This window comes from Hydra viridissima, unplaced genomic scaffold, assembly GCF_058129835.1.
Source record: "Hydra viridissima isolate aposymbiotic clone 2 unplaced genomic scaffold, HvirCarnegie_v1 scaffold_12, whole genome shotgun sequence".
NCBI lineage: Eukaryota > Metazoa > Cnidaria > Hydrozoa > Anthoathecata > Hydridae > Hydra > Hydra viridissima.
The window spans coordinates 4,829,238-4,847,788 of NW_028324311.1; the positions used below are offsets into that span (position 1 = coordinate 4,829,238).

Below are 18,551 nucleotides of genomic sequence, written 5' to 3' on the forward strand. Positions count from 1 at the left end.
TCTGACCGTTTATCCCTTAGAGCTTGACTCAAATGCTCCAATTGGAGTCGGTAGCTATCTGGCGTGAAGATCTCATTGAGTTTTAGAAGCTTGTAATAAATTATACCCTGCTGATCCCACCAAATACATAAAAGAAGCTTTGAGTCATGGATATTCGGTTTCGCATAAGATGTCGATGCATTACCTGGCTGATCACACGAATTTTTTACGTTTGGGATTGTCATACTTGATCCGCTTTTCATCTCAAGCATCCGATGCAAAAACCCCTTTCTTTTTTGCCTTTCAAGCAACAGTTTATACATTGTCGCCGACACATTGAGTGTCGCCGTTCAATGTCTCTTAGCGTTAACTCATAGAGCACCCAATGACCTTGCTTTTGGATCATCCCTAAAAAAATTAATCTTTTAAAAGCTTTTAATCGTTTCGAAACTGTCGAATCATCAACTTGTAACGATTTCCTAAGTTCAATTAGCGTCAAGGATCTTCATCAAGCAACTCCTACAACTCCTTATCTTCAAACCAGAGCGTTCTTTATCGTCCAGATCAAAATAATTGGTTTTGAAGCGTCGAAACCAGTTTCTGTATGTCCTTTTTGATGGAAAATGCTCAACATATGTCTCGAAAAGTATACGGTGTGCCTCAGCTGCAGTTTTTTTAAAAAAAAATAAATAATGTAACAAATTTCCCCCGTAAAAACACTTTATCTAGCACAAAACTAGACATGTTGACACATTAAAAACGTATTGTTTACACAGATAATTTTAATACACTGAAATTTAGGATAAATGTGGTGACTACCCCGTAGATGTGTAATCATATGATATTATATACACGAATCCTAGTAGAGCCATCTATTAGCAAAAGGCATGAACTTGTTCAAGGTCCTAATATATTCATCAAATTTTGTTTTTCCCATCCAATTATGAAGAACTTCTTTTAAGCATGATATTTCCACTAAATCTATAATAGTGAAAGATTATTTAACAACAGATTTGCCAAGGAATCTTATATCAAGTCCATTTTAGAAACAATAATAATGGTCCAACAAACAAAAAAATCTCCTAATATCAACAAGTTTTTTTTTTTTTATTGCGTTATTATTAAATCTACCGCTTCTAGCCTTATATGATATTTCACCCTACAGGTAAGAAATTTTTATCAAAATAAAGCTTAAGAATTTAATCAAATATGAGTGAAATACTATCTTCTTTAACAAAGTGCTCCATAATGGGCGACTCTTCCTTACCTTCTTAACTTAAAAGTACAAATTTCTTGGTCGGTCTCAGAGATCAATCCACTTAATATTACTTATATATTTAAGACAAAAGTACCTTAAAAAAAAAAAAGAAAGAAAAAGCGACAACTACATACCTTCTACAAATTTGTTTCAATCCTTGAAAACATTACACAATTTTGTTCAGCAAAAAGACTGGTATAGAAGTTTGTATTTGATTCGTTAGTAACGGAAAAACTAAATGCTGATGCTTTATAAGCACGGATTTGATTGCGAGTAGGGAGACAAGGCTTTTTCTATTGCAAATCGAAAATTAATATTGATAAAGATGTTCATGACACGAAAATAGGCTTCGTTCGGTTGCCTCACCTATTTTTTGTCATAAGCTTTTGTTTTTTTTAATTCGCTAGAAACTATTGTTAGGTGGGGCCGAATCAATAACAAATAACAAGCTGATAGTGGACCACTCTTAGTTTTTAAACTAGCAATTAAAAACTAGCAGCGTTTTCTTGAAACAACATGCCTAAATGGCAGCTTTTGCATTGATACCTTTCGATCGAACATCATTTTGCAGCACATTTGAGTATGTGTAAAGAAAATCATTAAGTTACTAATTGTGCGTATAAAGTAAAAAAAAAAGTAAAAAAATAAAAACGTATACTGAATCAAAAGAAAGGTATATTTGTCATTAAAAAGCAAAGGATATACTATTCAAAAGGTAAAGAAAGATCCTTTACAAGAGCACGAACTCTTTTAGATAGGTATAGGAACGTAACATAAAATCGTGCATTCAAAAATATCTGATGGGTTGTGACTCAGTAACCAGATTAAAGGATAAATTAAAAAAAAAAAGAAGCAAAAACATGATTTCTTTCATAAAATCTTCGATAAATTATGTAACCTAATTAAATTACATCGTAACATTGAAAAGATGCTTTCTGGTTAAAACTATATATGTTTTTTCCACTTATTTTATCGATTTTTAAAATAAGCGGATGAGAAAGTAAGAAAGTTTTTAAATATATAAAAGGTTGAGAAGTAAGCATTACACTTTATTACAAAAAAAAAAAAAAAAAAAATTAAAAATTTAAAAGGGGTTTTAATTCAAGGACAATCATTTCATTTTGATAATAAAAGCGAAGGTAAATGTTCAAAGGGAACATTTCAACAAAAAATTTATTGACGAAAATTTCCACGGGTACTTCTCGGATCCCGAACTCCATCTCGATAATATTCGTGAGGCACACCTCGTCGAGGAGGTGCATACTGAGGAACGTAATAATCTTGATGGCGATATATCTGACCGCTAGGGGAAGCGTACATAGGGTACGGCTGTTGGTATATTTGTGGATGACCGAATGGAGTAGGTATATGTTGGAATTCAGGCATATATTGTGGACTAAACGGAGGAGGACTATAAAGAGGGTACCCATCCATGTAGCCAGCAGGATCGTTTGATGAATAAATCTGAAAAGCAATCAAAAATTACTTATTTAAAAGAAAACTCTTTTTTTAGTACGATTAACGAAACATTGAGTAAACTTAACGGAAGACTAACGTAACAAAGTTTAAGGAAAACAGCACAATTAAAATTACCTCGTCAGAATAAAATTCTTCAACAACGCTGCTATTTACATTATTCTGTGAATTTATGTCTCGCTGTTCCACAATTTCTTCTCTCGCTGATGCATTGTTATGTTGCCACATTTCAACTAAAGATTTACCAACGTTAGTTTCCAATTCCTGAGCATCACGGCTTATTTGAACTTTTTTGTTGTCATTCCACGGATTACAAAGGTGTTGAGTGTATTGAAAAGCAATCTCCTCCTGGTAGATCCATTCTATACTGAACAGACCTCCCAAATTTAAAGACCCGAACTCTTCGCAACGTCTATCACCAATTTCAGATGTCATTTTGGCTACCCCTAAAAAACAGTCAACACTTTGCAATTAGGATTTAATTTTACACGTTAGCTTCAAATTATTTCAATTTATTAATAAAAAAAAAAAAAAAAAAAAAAAAATAGACATGCATATTATTGGACAGCAATTACTTCTTCCATACTTCCAACTATTTAGAGTTTTTTTAAGAAACTGAAGTTTTTTGTTTAGGAAAAAAAAATTTGAAAGACCTAATAAAAATTTGATATACTGGAATACCACACGAGTCTGCTAAAATATGAGCCACTTTCGAAAGATACTAGCTTGAATACCACACGAGTCTGCTAAAATATGAGCCACTTTCGAAAGACACTAGCTTGAATACCACACGAGTCTGCTAAAATATGAGCCACTTTCGAAAGACACTAGCTTGAATACCACACGAGTCTGCTAAAATGTAAGCCACTTTCGAAAGACACTAGCTTGAATACCACACGAGTCTGCTAAAATGTAAGCCACTTTCGAAAGATACTAGCTTGAATAATTCGCGTAGACAAAACACAGGCTGTTAATATTTTAAACCACAATTTATCGAGGTAATTGAAAAAATTTAAATCTTCGTTTTAAATTTTATTAATTACATAAACTGATTTGTGCATGTCAAAATGAACACCAGCGAAACTGCCCCTCTGAGACTTCAGTGGGTACTAATAACAAAGATGCATAACATGGTTCTACATACTGAATGGTTACATAAAACACTGAAATGAACCAGAACAACTAGACTCTCATTATGTCATTATTTTACCCATTAACTACTCTTCATCTACTAATTGATTTCAAGCAATCTTGAATAACAGCAATTCCAGCAAATGAAGCAAACAATTAAAGTTTAGTGAAATTCTGTTTTGCTGTAGCTAAGTATCTTTTTATACTATGGATTTTAAAAATTTACAAATATCTTTTTAACTTTTAAAATAAATTTTTAAAATTAGAAATAAACTTTTTCAAAATGACTAGTGAAAATTTGACTGTAGTGAATATTTGACTGTAGTATGTTTGTTATTTGAACTGCAATATGTGTGTTTAATATCAAAGGCTTAATAAATCTTTTAAAAGTTTATTATAAACCGTGTACACGAAATAAATGTGAAAGTAGAAAAACAACTAAAAAAAAGTACTCCTCAATTTTTATTTCGAACCAAGTAATAATTTTAATACAATAATATAAGATCAAACATGAAAAAAAAAAAAAAAAATTATTATTCCTGGGGGAATCTAACAATATTTCGAGCTTTTGCTTTAGTGGTACCCATAAGATTGCACACAGAATAAGAATCAAAACTATTTGATGCTTTTTTAAATGATATTTTAATATCTTTAATGTTTCTACAAAGCTATTTTGTTTTTTTTCATTTTTCTTTTAATAATAGCCCAGTACTTTTCAATAACTCTCAATTCTGGGCAGTTTGGAGGATTTTCTGTTTTAGGCACAAATTTCACATTATTCTTTTTATACCATTCCATAGCTAGTTTATAATAAAGAATTGAAGCTAAATCAGGCCAGAACACAGGTCTGTTATTGTGTGATTTAATGAGAGGTAAAAGGCGTTTTTGTAAACATTCTTTAACATATATTTGACCAGAAAGTGTGGACTGAGAAATATAAGGTGCTGATTTTTTACCATGACTGCAAATAGCTTGCCAAATCTTTTTTAGCGAACTTGACATGTTTTATGTATTTAAATTTCTTATCTGCTTTTCCTCTATATTTGGTAATATAATAAACAGAATCAGGAATTTGTTGATGATCGTACTTGATATAAGCTTCATTGTCTTCAATAATACAGAAATTTTTAGAAATAAAATTGTCAAACAACTTTCTGCTCTGGGTTCTTTCACTTTTTTGTTGAGTTTCAGAATGGTTGGACACTTTTTGTGTTTTGAAAGAATGAAAACCATGTTTATTTCTAACTTTTGCAACAAAACTATGAGAAAATCCAAATATTTTTGTGCGTTCCCTTAGTGAAAGGCTTGGGTTATTCTTAAAACTGTTAACAACTTTTCTAACTAGTTTTATATCTTTAAAACCTTCCTTTCTTCCACCACCAGATTTGCGTTTGATTGATTTTGTTTGAGAAAAACGTTGAATAACACGACTAAAGGTGTATGGATGTATTTGCAACAACTTTGCTATTGAATTGTAGCTACTATTAGGATTTTGTAAATATTTGTGCATAATTTTTTCTCTTACGTTTTCTTCTTTTGTCATTTTTAAAACTAATTTCAAATTAAATCCAAAAACTAACATATTTTTTTAAAATCATAACACGTTGTAAACAAAATACAAAACAAGTAAAAAGGTTTTAATACAACCACTGAAAAAAAATGATTTGAATTCTTTCACATTTATTTCGTGTACACGCTTTAAACATTTTCATTTCCTTTTATATGTAAATTTATATGAGTTACTAGAGTCAAGCACTATTTAGTATCAGAAACTATTTGAATCTTAAATTGCTAAAGATTTTTTTTTTAGATTTCTAAAGATTTTTCTTACTTAGACAGCTATCCACAGACAGATTTTGTTAAAAGAACTCACAATTTTTTACTTTTTTTTTTTGTATACAAATAGAAAAAATTACCTTGAAAATGTCCGCTTCCTTGAACTGAGAAAATCAGAAAGACTTCATCTGACTCATTGAATGCTCGATTTAGTCTTTTTTCATTTCCTCTTGTTGTTGCCCATATATTTCTTTCAAATGAAATGCTCATGTTTTTGTCATTGTTGCATTTCATAATAAAGTAACTAGCAGGACGCCGCTTTATCTCCAAACTACCTATATCAACATCAGTGTCATTTTGTATAGCTTTTTCATCTCTTAGAGTGGAAGCATCTTGGTCAACCGCATGACTTTCACCACGAAATGGACGTGCACGCCAATCAGGCACAGCAGTTTCATAATTACCAGTCTTTCTTGTTCCATCATGAGGACCAGAATCATAGCGAAAAGAAAATCTGTCAAGTTGTAAGTTGAGGAGGGAGTTAAATGTTTTAAGCAGAATATTATTTATAACACAACTATTTTATGTTGCATACAAAAAGAAAGAAAATACTCTACCAATTGTTTACAAGTATCTGTAGTTCATAATTACTACTTCTAACCTAAATCTATGTAAAAGTTTTATGCAACCAGTTTTCTTTTGGCATTACAAATGCAAACATAACTTATCAGATCCAAAACTTACTTATCAGATCGCTTTTCATAAGTCATTCTTCTATCAATATCTTTAGTGGCTGGGTTTGTAACTCCAACATTCTGCTCTTCTTTGGTGAGTATATTAACAATGCATTGCACCACATGGTCATCAACTTGATTCCATGATTTAGTAGGAATTTGGATACGCTTTGAAAATAAAGCAAGAAATTTTATTCTTAACATAGCTGTGGAGTATAAAATGTGATCCTCTCCAGTGAAAGAGATCCAATCGTCTAACTTAAAAGAACCAAAGTTTTCTTCTGTACTAGTTATATCTTCCTGTTCACTGTCACTTTCTTGAAAAAATGCATCTTTTACTTTATCACTTTGGTGGCCTAACATAATATATAGTTTATTTTCAAAGTATTTTTTTAAATATTCAATTCCAGAGAAAATTTTCCAAAAAAATACAAACCTTTATGCTCCCTGCCAGATTTTAATCGTAAACTACTATGTTCATAAGACATACATGGACCACACATTAAAGAAAGAGCCATTGGTGACAATATTGAAACACAACGAATTTGAACTGAGTAATAAAGTCGTGATAGTTCTTCATACACAACCCAGTCAAAAGGTAAACGTAAAATTGTAGATTTCATTTTTTTAGCATGTGTGGCTGTAATATGTAGTTTTTCATCACCTCTTGCCAATAGTACTGATGAATTGTGGATGCTCACTTTCTTCTCCTTGTCTGAAGTTAGCACTAAATTTTCTCTATCAACCTAAAATAAACAAACAAAATTTCTGTACAACATACATTTTCTTGCAGTAGTATTTGAAAGCAGGGCAGAGAAAAAAATAATAATGACCAATCTTAATCTATCTTAAATAAAATCTATATATAGATTGCATTAAAGATAATTATAACATTATGGAAGTTATAACATTTATACAAAATATGTTATTGGTAAAAATTACTGGTACCGGTAATTTAGCTTCCAGAACTTTTTAACAATACTCTAACATCTAGTATTTTGTTTTTCACTTTTTTACAAGAAAAAGTTAGCCATAAATTAAGGTTAGATAGTCAATAGTTTCTGAAAATCCGCTGGATTTGGTTTTTGGATTCTTGAAAAACACCAGATATGGGATAACTGATAAATAAACTTTTTAATATGATAAAAACAGAAAATAATGTATTAATTTAATTTTTATAAATCTTTATTCAATTTTAAATAAAATGATTTTAGAAATACAAGCGTAATAATTTATCAGATAACTGTGATCTGATTTTGGTGCAGAAATTGATATTGAAAGCTGATATTGAAAATAACCAGTTAGAATCAGTAGATGTTGGCATGATTGAACAAATAGCATTAAACACTTTTTCCAAATTTTTGCTTCATTTTCCAATATTTCAAATTAATGTAAATTCTTGTTTTATATTTTTAATGTGGAATTAATTTGTGATTCCCTTACTGATTCTTTATATTGAGTTTTGTATAACTATTTCCAGTTCATCTTACATAGTCATTTCTTTTAGTTCAACAGAAACAATTTCACTGTTATTTTCTGTTTTGTAAATATTGTAGGAAAAAACCCTTTGCATTAGTTTGTTTGCCAAATGTAATTCATGTTTTGATGGAATATGCAATGAATCATTCAATGATTTCAGTAGATTCATTAAATCCTTATTTGTGCGTTCAGCAGTTCTTCTTTGTAAGTTTCTCATTAATGTTCTACTTATTTCACTGTCAGCATTACGATTTTCATTCATCATAAACTTAACTATTGGATCTGCTGATGACAAAGAAGCATCTTGTCTACTATGAGTTTCTACAGCTAATATTATTGGTTTAAGAGCATTAACAAATAATGTAAAAAGTTGAAATTTACTTCTGCCAGCATATCCGTTTTATTTAACTCAAGAAGAGATTCAGTGGCATACTCTCAAACTTTTATAAAATGCTCAACCATATCAACTAATAAGTTCCATCAAGCTTTTATGTCTAGTTTTAACTCTAAAGAATGTCCTTCTCCTCATCCATGTTTAATCTTGCCTTGCAAAATATGGTTTTTAAACTATTGATTTTCTAAAAAAACAGACAATTTTACAATGTTCTTGATGTTTTCTTGAATATTTAATTATTTTCAAATTCAACTTTTGACGGAGCAACATCATTAGCTTCATTTTCATCTTCAAAACAATCTTCTCTACCACTATCAGCATCATCTTCATTCAATACTGCCTTATTATTATCATCACTGTATCATTTTGTATATGTTCCAATTCAAATATGTTTTTTTTAAAGTGTGTTGTAAACAGCTAAATGTATGCCATGGTTGAAACATAACTGGTAATTTGCTGGGCACTCTCTACTATACTTAATCATCATAGAAGCACCATCACAAGTTGACGCAACAATATCTTTTTCAAAAGAAATGTTAAAATTTTCTAAATGAGTTTTAACTAGATCAACTAAGTCAGATGCCAAACAAGATCCAAAAATTCTCACTAACCCAAAACTATACGGTTGTATATTGATATTAAATAGCATTTCATCCAAATACTTGTCCACTTGTCTAGTAAAATACTGAATCTTCTATTACTTTTCATCTTTTCAATTAATATTGTACTTAGTTGAGCCTTTTTTTCTTCATAACTTTTATGAATAAGTCCCATGACATCGCATTCACTTTTTGCTAACGGCAAAAAAGGTCAAGAATACTGTTACAAACGATATTAGAAAGGAAAATCTTTTGTTTCATGTAAAAAAAACAAACTTTTTTTGCAATTTTAAGTTTTAACTGTGAGAAAAGAGAAACTATCAAAAAATGTATTATATTTTTGCAATTTTAAGTTTACTGTGAGAAAAGAGAAACTATCAAAAAATGTATTATATTTAGAACTTTTTTTTTACATATAAATATACAACAAATTGAATTTTGAAAATTATGAGACAACCAAGACATGAAGTGTTCTTGCACAACTGCAAGAAATTTAAAACACAATTCAAGTTGGTTTTGCAATAAAAATCACACAATTCAAGTTGGTTTTGCAATAAAAACTAGAAAATGTTTACATCAATACCATAGTTAAAGAACAATAGTTCAGTTTTTTAACAACAATACTGTTCATTTATTATGGTATTAAGACACAAATTTAACGGAAAATACAAAATGAATTAACTGATGATTTGAATAAACCAAAAGATAATAGTCAAACTAGTTTAGACAATGGTTCAATTGTCAAAATCAGAATATAAAATGAAGATCTATAAAGACTGTCCAGAATAATAATGACCCATAGGGTTTTTGAAATATTTCAAGAATAAATCAACTTTTAACACTTTTTGTTGTTTTAAAGCAAACTTATCTCCCATTTAAATAATATAATGGTAATTTTAAAGAAGATGATTGTAAACAAAAATGTTTTTTGCAAGTAGAAGTGAGAAAATTAATTAGGATGAGTGGCTTAAAAAATCATTTTTCAATGAATTCACAAGTAAAAAGTTCAAAAGAAAACTTGTTGTTTGTATCATCAAATTATTGAGTGAAGGTCGTGGATTGGAAAGAAAGTCAAGAAACCAAGAAAAAGGTCCATCAAGTTTAAAACTCAATCAAAAAGTAATCAGAGGGATAGATCCAAATGCAGAGTACTCTGTTCTGCTGTTCTGGAATTCCTAAGTGACAATCCAAGAAATTAAAAACAGATAAGAGTATAAAGCATAATGAAAGCAGAAATTCCCTTGAAGATCCTAATAGCAATTCACTAAAGTCCAAAGAATGTTTAGAAAAGTAACTTATGGCTCTGAAAGCATAATGATCCCCCCATCTTTTGGTCTGATCTTGCATCTTGCCATCTTTTGGTCTGATCTTGCATCTTGCCATTACTCAAGAAGTGTAATTAAATGGTATCAACAAAATGACATCCAGCAAATATGCCACAACTTTTGAAAAAATTTGGGTGACCATGTAACATGAGCTGTGCAAGAAGGGCAAAATTGTGGCATTACAAAATTTTATGAAATCTTTTGCCCAAAAGGTCATGAAAGGTGTTTGGACTAAATTGAGAAAATATTGTGATCAGCTTGAAGATATTGTTTTCTAAAAGCTTTACTGTATTTAGAGATAAATTTGCTTTAAAACAACAAAAAAATATCAAAATCAATTCAGTGGTTCTTGAAATAATTCAAAAACCCCATGGGTCATTATCATTCTGGACAGTCTTTAATAAAAATCATGGTTTATACTAAAAGAATATCTGAATTAACAAACATCTGCAGATAAAGGAGTAAGAAGAAAGTTTAATTTGTAAAAAATATACAGGGATTTTCATAGAACCATTATTCTTTTACAACTATTTACTATTCAGAACAATCAGAAATTTTGCTCCAACTTTTAAAACAATTACTACTTTAAAAAGAATACAAAAGCCTGTAAAAGTTTATGAAGTTTTTTTAATTGATACCTCTTTTTCACTTTGATCTGGTTACACTGAAACTTTTACATAAGACTATTGATATTATAAGTAATAATTCGGGCAAAACTTATGATTTGTGTCTTAAACAATACTTATAAATACTGAAAAATATGATTGCGCAAAAATTTGGGAGAACTATTTTAAATCAATTTTTTACTGTTTCATATTTTCTTCTAAATAAATTTTTAAAAAAATTAAATATGGAAAATAAAAGAGCTAATTTTCACTTAACATATAAAATATTTGATTATTTGAGCTGAAAACTGAAAAAAGTAGCATCTCAAATTAATAAGTTTATAGTTTTTCAAGTTTAGAAGTTCAAGATTTACATTAAAAAAAGTATGAGACAAATTGTTAACTTGACCAAACTGATAAATAACACTGTAACTTAAAAAAACAAAAAAACATCGATTTTTATTAAGAATAGAAATACCCAAGTAGAGTTTGCTAAGCTACGTAAATTGGCTCCAGAAAAAAGGGCAAAAATTTCTATAAAATAAGACGTGAAAAAATGAAAATTTTTTCATATCAAATATTATTTGGATCAAAACTTTTAAAGCCATTTTTTCACCCCCAAACCCACCCCCGACCCTACCCTTTAAGTAAAATCCTTCTCTCCCAAATTTATGATAAAAACTTGAAAATCAAAGTTCAAATTATTTGGATCAGCATTAGTTATTTCTGTTTTCCTTCAGGCTAAAAATTCAACTAAAAACATAAAACTTTGACTATGAAATAAGATGCAGGAAAAATAATGGTATACATTTAATTGGACCAACTTACTTCATTGAAGGTTATGGATTGAAATACATACAAAGACATGATTAAAGACATGCTGCCTCATTCTAGAGAAAGAGTGCTAAGAGGATGGATATTTGATAAGATCTGAAACATACAACAGGATTAATAAACATTTTTTAACTTAGAAAGATTAATACTCTTAAGTCAGCATAACAAAGTCCTAATTCTTAATAAACCTTTATTGATGAAAAAAGTTATCAAAGTTTCACAAGAAAGATATATTTTTTGTAAGACTTTGTTGCATGTTTTTTAATGAATTCTTGAAACAAAGTATCCTTTAAGATTTACACTAATTTTTATAAAACAGAACCATTTTTCCTTCTTGGTTTGAACCTTTGAAAATATTAATAAAATATTTTAATTTTTTTAATAAAAACTTACTTTTTTTTGTTTGTTTGTTTAAACTCCTTACTTTTTAAAACTAACCTGCATAATATTTGGATACATTCCTGCGCCTACAACTGCTTTTATAACTGCCCAGTTTCTACTGTTTGTGTTTAAATCCCGAATATCACCAGCCCCATGACTTCGCACAAACCCAAGGTTTCGTAAATGCATTATTATTTGCCGCCTCATTCCTGACACCATTTCCATAATGCCTAAAAAAATAGTAATTATAGCTCTCACTAAGAATTGAGCAAACAAACACACAAAGGTTATTTCTAAATATTTACAAATAAATAATCTTCTTATTGTGATACCATATTCTTTATATCCTTGAAGCTATTTTTTTTTTTTTTAAAAAACCATAAGCTGTAAATACAAAAACTAATGATAATTTATTTTTAGTTCACACATTCTTTTAAAATTTAAAGCCTAAAATTTAGCTTGTGATAAAAAAAACAAGATTAACTGAGAATTGCAAAAGAAATTTAATACATTTTAAATTCAAGAAAAATACATTACTTTTAAAAAAAACTTTTAAATATGAAAATTGTCACCTGTGGAAAATACATCTTGTCCTGTAGATCAGGTAAACTTTTCAGTTAAAAATAACTGAAAAGTTCTTAAAAAGAAGTTAAAGAGATCTATTTTGAGCTATTGATTTTGCAAAATACTTTATGGTGTAAAAAAATTTTAAAGATTTAAAACTTATTCCTTTTAAGAGAAATTTGTTTTATAAAGGTACAAAAAAAAAACCATAAAACTTCGATTAAATTTTGAAAGAAAAAAAAAAAAAGAAAGAAAAATCTATTGACAACATTTAATTTTCATTTCATCAACAAGTTACTATTACTTACCAGGTGATAAAAAGTTTTTAGAGCAATATAATCTTTCACGACCTGCTCTTTTTGCATGTTGCCAACCCTGAAATGCACGCAATAAACAAATCTGGTCACTGAACGAGTCAGCACTTAAACGTAATTTAACACTTGCTGCAAGACTCTTTTGTGATGCACTTATAGGAAGAACAACTAAAAGAGAGTAAAAATTACCCATTACTAAATTAATATTCTTATTAACTCATAAATATTTTAAAAAGATTTAGTTTTATGACAAATAATATTGTATCAATATGAGATTAGGCTTGCACCCAGGAAATAATATTGCAAAAAATAACCATTGGGCAATATTATTGGAATATGATATTAAGTTTTTACTATGACAATAATATTGCATTAAGATTGCACCCTGATAATAATATTGTTTACTAAAGATAAAAGCATGTTAAAACTAAGAGTGATAAATTGAGAGCATAAGAAAATTTATTGCTTACAGACTTTTTCAGGCAGCTGCTAAACTTATAAAGAATTATTTGAAATATTGTTTTTGTCTATTATGAATTGATAAGCATACTTAAATCAACATTTTTATTTTAGATCAATTGAAGATTTCTAAAGTTATAAACTCATACAGATTCTATTTTTACTTTTAATCTATTATCTGATTTAATCTTTAATAATTATCTAATCTTGGATATGGATTTGATCTCCTTCACACATTTTTCAATAATGTATTAAGACTGTGGTATCCGCATAGGTTAGAGGTGTTGATTTGGTTTGAATCTGATTCTTGACTCTAATTCTTGAGAAGTGTGGATAACTTTCTTTAGATATTCTTGCCTCTATTCCTTTTCATTTTTTCCCTTTTCGGTAAGATTAGCGTATACATTTGGCTGTTGGTGTAGCATGTGTGACATCATTGGAGCTATAATGCCCTTTTAAGTTTTAGTAATGGTAAAAGCAAAGCAATTTCTCTTCATGATTTTTGTTAAGATAAGTCCAAATAAAATGAGATTTATCTAAATGCTAAAGGGAGCTGATTCAGAATCTACCTACATGTGGATTTATATATATATGGTATATATGTATTTATATGGTATGTATGATTATCACATATAGGGCATTTAAATATTAATTTTTAGGATCCTAAAACTTGGTGGGTGCAAAATGCATTCTTATTTTGCACCCAAATGTTCACAAGAAAAAAGAAAGTCAAATTTTAAACTTTGCAAAAACATTGGTCTTTTTATTCAAATTGAGATTTTACTCAAATTGAGAAAACATAATTCTGATGAGGTGGGATCCTTTTTTTTTTTTTTTGCAATTTTCAAATTGGAATTTAAAACTTTTGGAATATTTCATTCTCAAATTTGTTTTCCCAAAATCATCTATCAAAATACCATCAAGTTGTAGCAATAAGTTACACAGTAACTTAATTTAGGTTTTTGCTTTCCTAACCAGCTATTATAAATAATAAGAAAAAAAGAAGCAAACTTAGGCTCAATGAGAGAACATCAAATAAATTAGACAAAGTAGAAAAAGATTTAAATTAAAGAAATAAGTAATTCACAGAATGACAATTAAAATAAAAACTGTGCAATACAAATATTCTTTAGTTTTAAAACGTTAAAGACAATCTAAATGAAGATAAGACTTTTAAAGACTTACAAAGATCTTTAAATGTGGAGCAGCAAGCAATAATAACAGCTGGTTCTAAACACTTTAATGTAAGACCCATCAAAATTAACTTTCCTGCCTGTGGCTCAATTGGAATTTCAACTAAAACTTTTCCAAGGTCAGTCATCTCTTCATTTTCATCTTAAAATTAAATTTCAGCACATAAGTTAACAAAATAACAGTAAAAATCATAAACATAAAAGTCATCATCAGAGCAATTTAAAACTGTTTTATCTTCCAATCTATTTATAGTAATTTAAATATACCTAAAGCACCAATGGCTTTCAAGAGACGAATAGAGTTTCTTATCATGAGATTTGAAGGAGGTTCTGGTGCTTTGGACAAATAGTCAGAAATAGAAATATTTACTGGAGCTAACATTTTTGTTTGCAAACATAGACTGTGAATAGGTATACGTAATATTTCAGCATCTTGATACAATTGCAAATGATGAAAACGTTCTTGACTGAATAAATGATAGCAAATGCCATCAGAACAACGGCCAGCCCGTCCTTAAAAAAAAAAAAATTAGAACAAATTTTTTATTAAATACAAGAAAGTTTAAGAAGTAAATGAACATACCTCTACGCTGCAAAGCACTAGCTTTTGAAATCCAAACTGTTCGCAATGTGGATGCAGAACTTATAGGGTCATGACTTTTTTCTTTAACTTTTCCTGAGTCAATGACATAAACTACATCATCAATTGTGATACTAGTTTCTGCTAGATTTGTTGATAGAATTATCTTGCGCACACCTGTTAAATACAAAAATTTATAACAACAATAAATTCTTTTAAAAAAAAAAAATTTGGTGGATCACTTTTTGCTATTGTAAATGTCATGCAAAGTAATAATTAGGCCTTAAATAATCACCATTTTTTTCAGTAATTTAAGTTTTAGGGCAAAAAAAACTTTTCAGAGAGATGTATAGAAAGGTTTTTGCCACACTAATGTTTTTTTAATGCGACCTTTACAAGGTAATAATATCCTGACTGATCTAACTCAAGATACATTTTTTAACTAACTTTATTACAATCTAATCATCTGAAGCAATATCCCTAACAACTAAAGGGTCATTCTGTGTGAAATCAACCAAAAAAAAATTTTTCGGCACCATGCCATCTCAGTTATTTTAACTTTTGGTATACAAGCTGACATTCATGAAAAAATTTAATTTAAAATTTTAGAGTCTAACTCTGTATGGTTTCAGAGATAATGATACTCAATCCCAATTTCTTATTTGCCTTTTTTTCAATGCCATTAAGTTTTTAAGCAAATTACATCACACAATTAGCCTTAACTTATAAAATATTTTCTCAATGTTAACTTTTTTGAAGGGTTTTGAAGGAAAGTTTCCAAAACTTTTTCATGATTTAATATTCACTTACTTATTTTAACCCTTTCGAGATGGTTTTTTTAAGGAAGTATGAATGTTTTCTTTGTGTTTTTATAATTTTGTTAGTCAATAGTACCTAATCTATTGGAAAAAGCAAATAAAACATCAAGTGGTTGGCGAGGGTGGTGGTACATATATATACCAGCAGTCTTCTGTTGTGGTTCATTTGTGTACCATCAGTACCATACAACTATTGTTCTTGAAAAAAGTTTAATTCTTTATGTCAATTTATGTCAATTAGTTATGTTATGCTTAAATATTGTATATTTTGAGCATAACATAACTAATTGACATAAATGAACATACATACATATTACAAAATATTTTATGTATGATTGGCTGCAAAATGTTTTGAACATAATGGAAGGTCACAATCCAGACAAATTCGAAAAATGGCTCAAAATGTAGTGTTCCTTGCCCAGTTCCTCTGGGCGAAGAACACTACATTTTGAACCATTTTCAAAATTTTCGTCACTTCTGTAACATCAGCTTTATGAAAATTTCTCAACATAAGGACTTCTTTTGTGTCTTACCATTTTACAAATAACAGTCCATCTTTACTGCACTGAAACACATCATTGACTCTTTTCAGTTTTTCATTGATTTTAGGTAAATATTTTCTATTTTTGTGGCACGCTTCTAAAGAGTTATCAACAAATAAAAATATATACATTTCAAGCGAATTTAAATCACAGAAGGCGTCTAGATCAGCTATGTAATTTAGTGGTACATATATGTACCAAGTCTTGAAAGGGTTAAACCAATAACAATGATAACCAATACTTACAACCCATACAATCAAAGAACAAATTATCTTCCTTCTGCAAAGAAAAATTAGAAAAATCTGCTAAGCAGTTTTTGAGTAATTAAAGATAAAAGAGTGCTGAATTTTAGTGTGTTTAACTGATAGGAATTGAAAAGACTTTAAATATAGATCCTGTTCAGTTAAGCCGAGTAGTTTCTTTTCGTAAATTATCTAAAGAAGTTAAACATAAAGCAAATGAGATGGGTTAAAAAAACTTATTTGAAAAATCAAAGAAAAAATTTTAAGATCCAATTGCAATCAGAAAATTTAACTACTAACACTGTTCCTATTTCTAGGTCTAATAAATGTTTTTCAATAAAAGATAGAATTTCTGCAGCAATTAGCAGATATCACGCTAATTGGTGCAGAGATTTTTTATTGAAAAAAGTATGAAAGGAAATTTCTGAGACTGTAGGTAAGTAGGTAAGGTAATTGAACTTTATTGTAGTGATGAAAAGAGCATGCAAACGCCTGGGATAAAAGATTTTGTGAGTATAGCTCAAAGATCTCACATGCAAAAGTATTTGATGGCATGCTAAATAAAAACCCTTTATCCAGATAAAGAGTTGTTTTTCTAATTTTAGCTCACTTGGCCTAAAATAGTGCATCACAATAGGGACATCAGGTATGCATACAGGATGCATCTACACCTACCATTAAAATGTTAAATGTTTAGTGTAGTTAAAATATCAAAGGATTATCACAAACTTTTTGATATGCTGTTTGTAATTGAATTAGTAATAACTGCATGATACATTGCTGCCCTTTGGGTCCAGAAGATTTAAGATGTTATCTTGAAAATGGTTGTGTTTTCAATATGATATTGATGAAGATGATGATTCTTGCATAGATTACAAACAATGGGAGACAACAAATCAATCTTAACTAATAAGTCTAACTAAAGCCACAAGTAACTTCATTCATACTCTGATAAGCTACAAAAATTTTCTAATTATTTTTATATTGCAAAAAGTCAAGCAAAGTCAAAAAAGTCATTATATAAAATAAAAAAATGAGCTGTACTGAATTGTACTGAATTGTAATGAGTTGTACTGAATGAGTAGTACTGATGCCATTGTCCTCAATGATTTTGCAGAAAATTACAAGTTGGTGGCACATGACAAAAACTTTACAAGGCACTTGCAGCTATCACAATTTCACCCCTATAAATAACACAAATATTGGAGCTGAAGTTGTTTTTGAACAATTGGAATGACCATTTCTCTTTAATTTCTAAACTGATGAGATTATTAAAAAATAACTGTTTATGAATATGAACTTTGGAGTGTTTGCATGTTTGATATATAACAAAAATTCATGGATCAGACTAGTTTAGAAGATTAATATTGCATTTTCAACATTATTCTCCTCAACTAGTCTTTCAAATAAGATTCATGCATCCATGTTACCCCTCAAGGTCATATTATTTTCTTTCAAGGGATGTGTGTTGAGTTACATCAACAAACTTATTGTTGACGATTAATATTCCAACAACGGTCACAGGGAGACAATGCAACATCAGTGAGATTGAGCACCAAAGCATTGAAGACAGTTGTGCAAACTTTAAGCCAGAACTAAACTTTTATCAAACTGTTTAATATTGTTAATTCTTATTACATTCTAGTATTTTTAATTAATTCCTAATTTTCATAATTTTTTTTGTAATTTTTTTTGACGAGGGGGGGGGGGGGGGTTACTGTTATAAAACTTCAATGCAAATAAATCATGTATATTAAAAAAAAAAACCTTGCAGTTTTTTTTATATTACAGTGTTAGTTACATTTTGAACCAAAGAAAAAAATTTCAAAATCATATCTTTTAGACATCTTAAAATATCTTTCTTTTTG

At 29.2% G+C, this 18,551-nt stretch overlaps 1 protein-coding gene across 1 annotated transcript in view; it reads right to left on the reverse strand.

Annotated features, from left to right (window-relative positions):
* Positions 1 to 2,313: 2,313 nt before the first annotated feature.
* Positions 2,314 to 18,551, reverse strand: part of LOC149880921 (3'-5' RNA helicase YTHDC2-like) — a 30,737-nt gene continuing 14,499 nt past the window's right edge. The window contains exons 7-16 of the mRNA XM_090068365.1: positions 15,085 to 15,258; positions 14,769 to 15,014; positions 14,494 to 14,643; positions 12,844 to 13,017; positions 12,029 to 12,201; positions 6,791 to 7,100; positions 6,365 to 6,710; positions 5,761 to 6,134; positions 2,831 to 3,159; positions 2,314 to 2,701 (exon numbers count right to left, since the gene is read on the reverse strand). Of these exons, the coding sequence (XP_089924491.1) occupies positions 2,411 to 2,701; positions 2,831 to 3,159; positions 5,761 to 6,134; positions 6,365 to 6,710; positions 6,791 to 7,100; positions 12,029 to 12,201; positions 12,844 to 13,017; positions 14,494 to 14,643; positions 14,769 to 15,014; positions 15,085 to 15,258 (2,567 nt within the window). The 3' untranslated portion in view covers positions 2,314 to 2,410. The remainder of the gene's footprint in view (positions 2,702 to 2,830; positions 3,160 to 5,760; positions 6,135 to 6,364; positions 6,711 to 6,790; positions 7,101 to 12,028; positions 12,202 to 12,843; positions 13,018 to 14,493; positions 14,644 to 14,768; positions 15,015 to 15,084; positions 15,259 to 18,551) is intronic.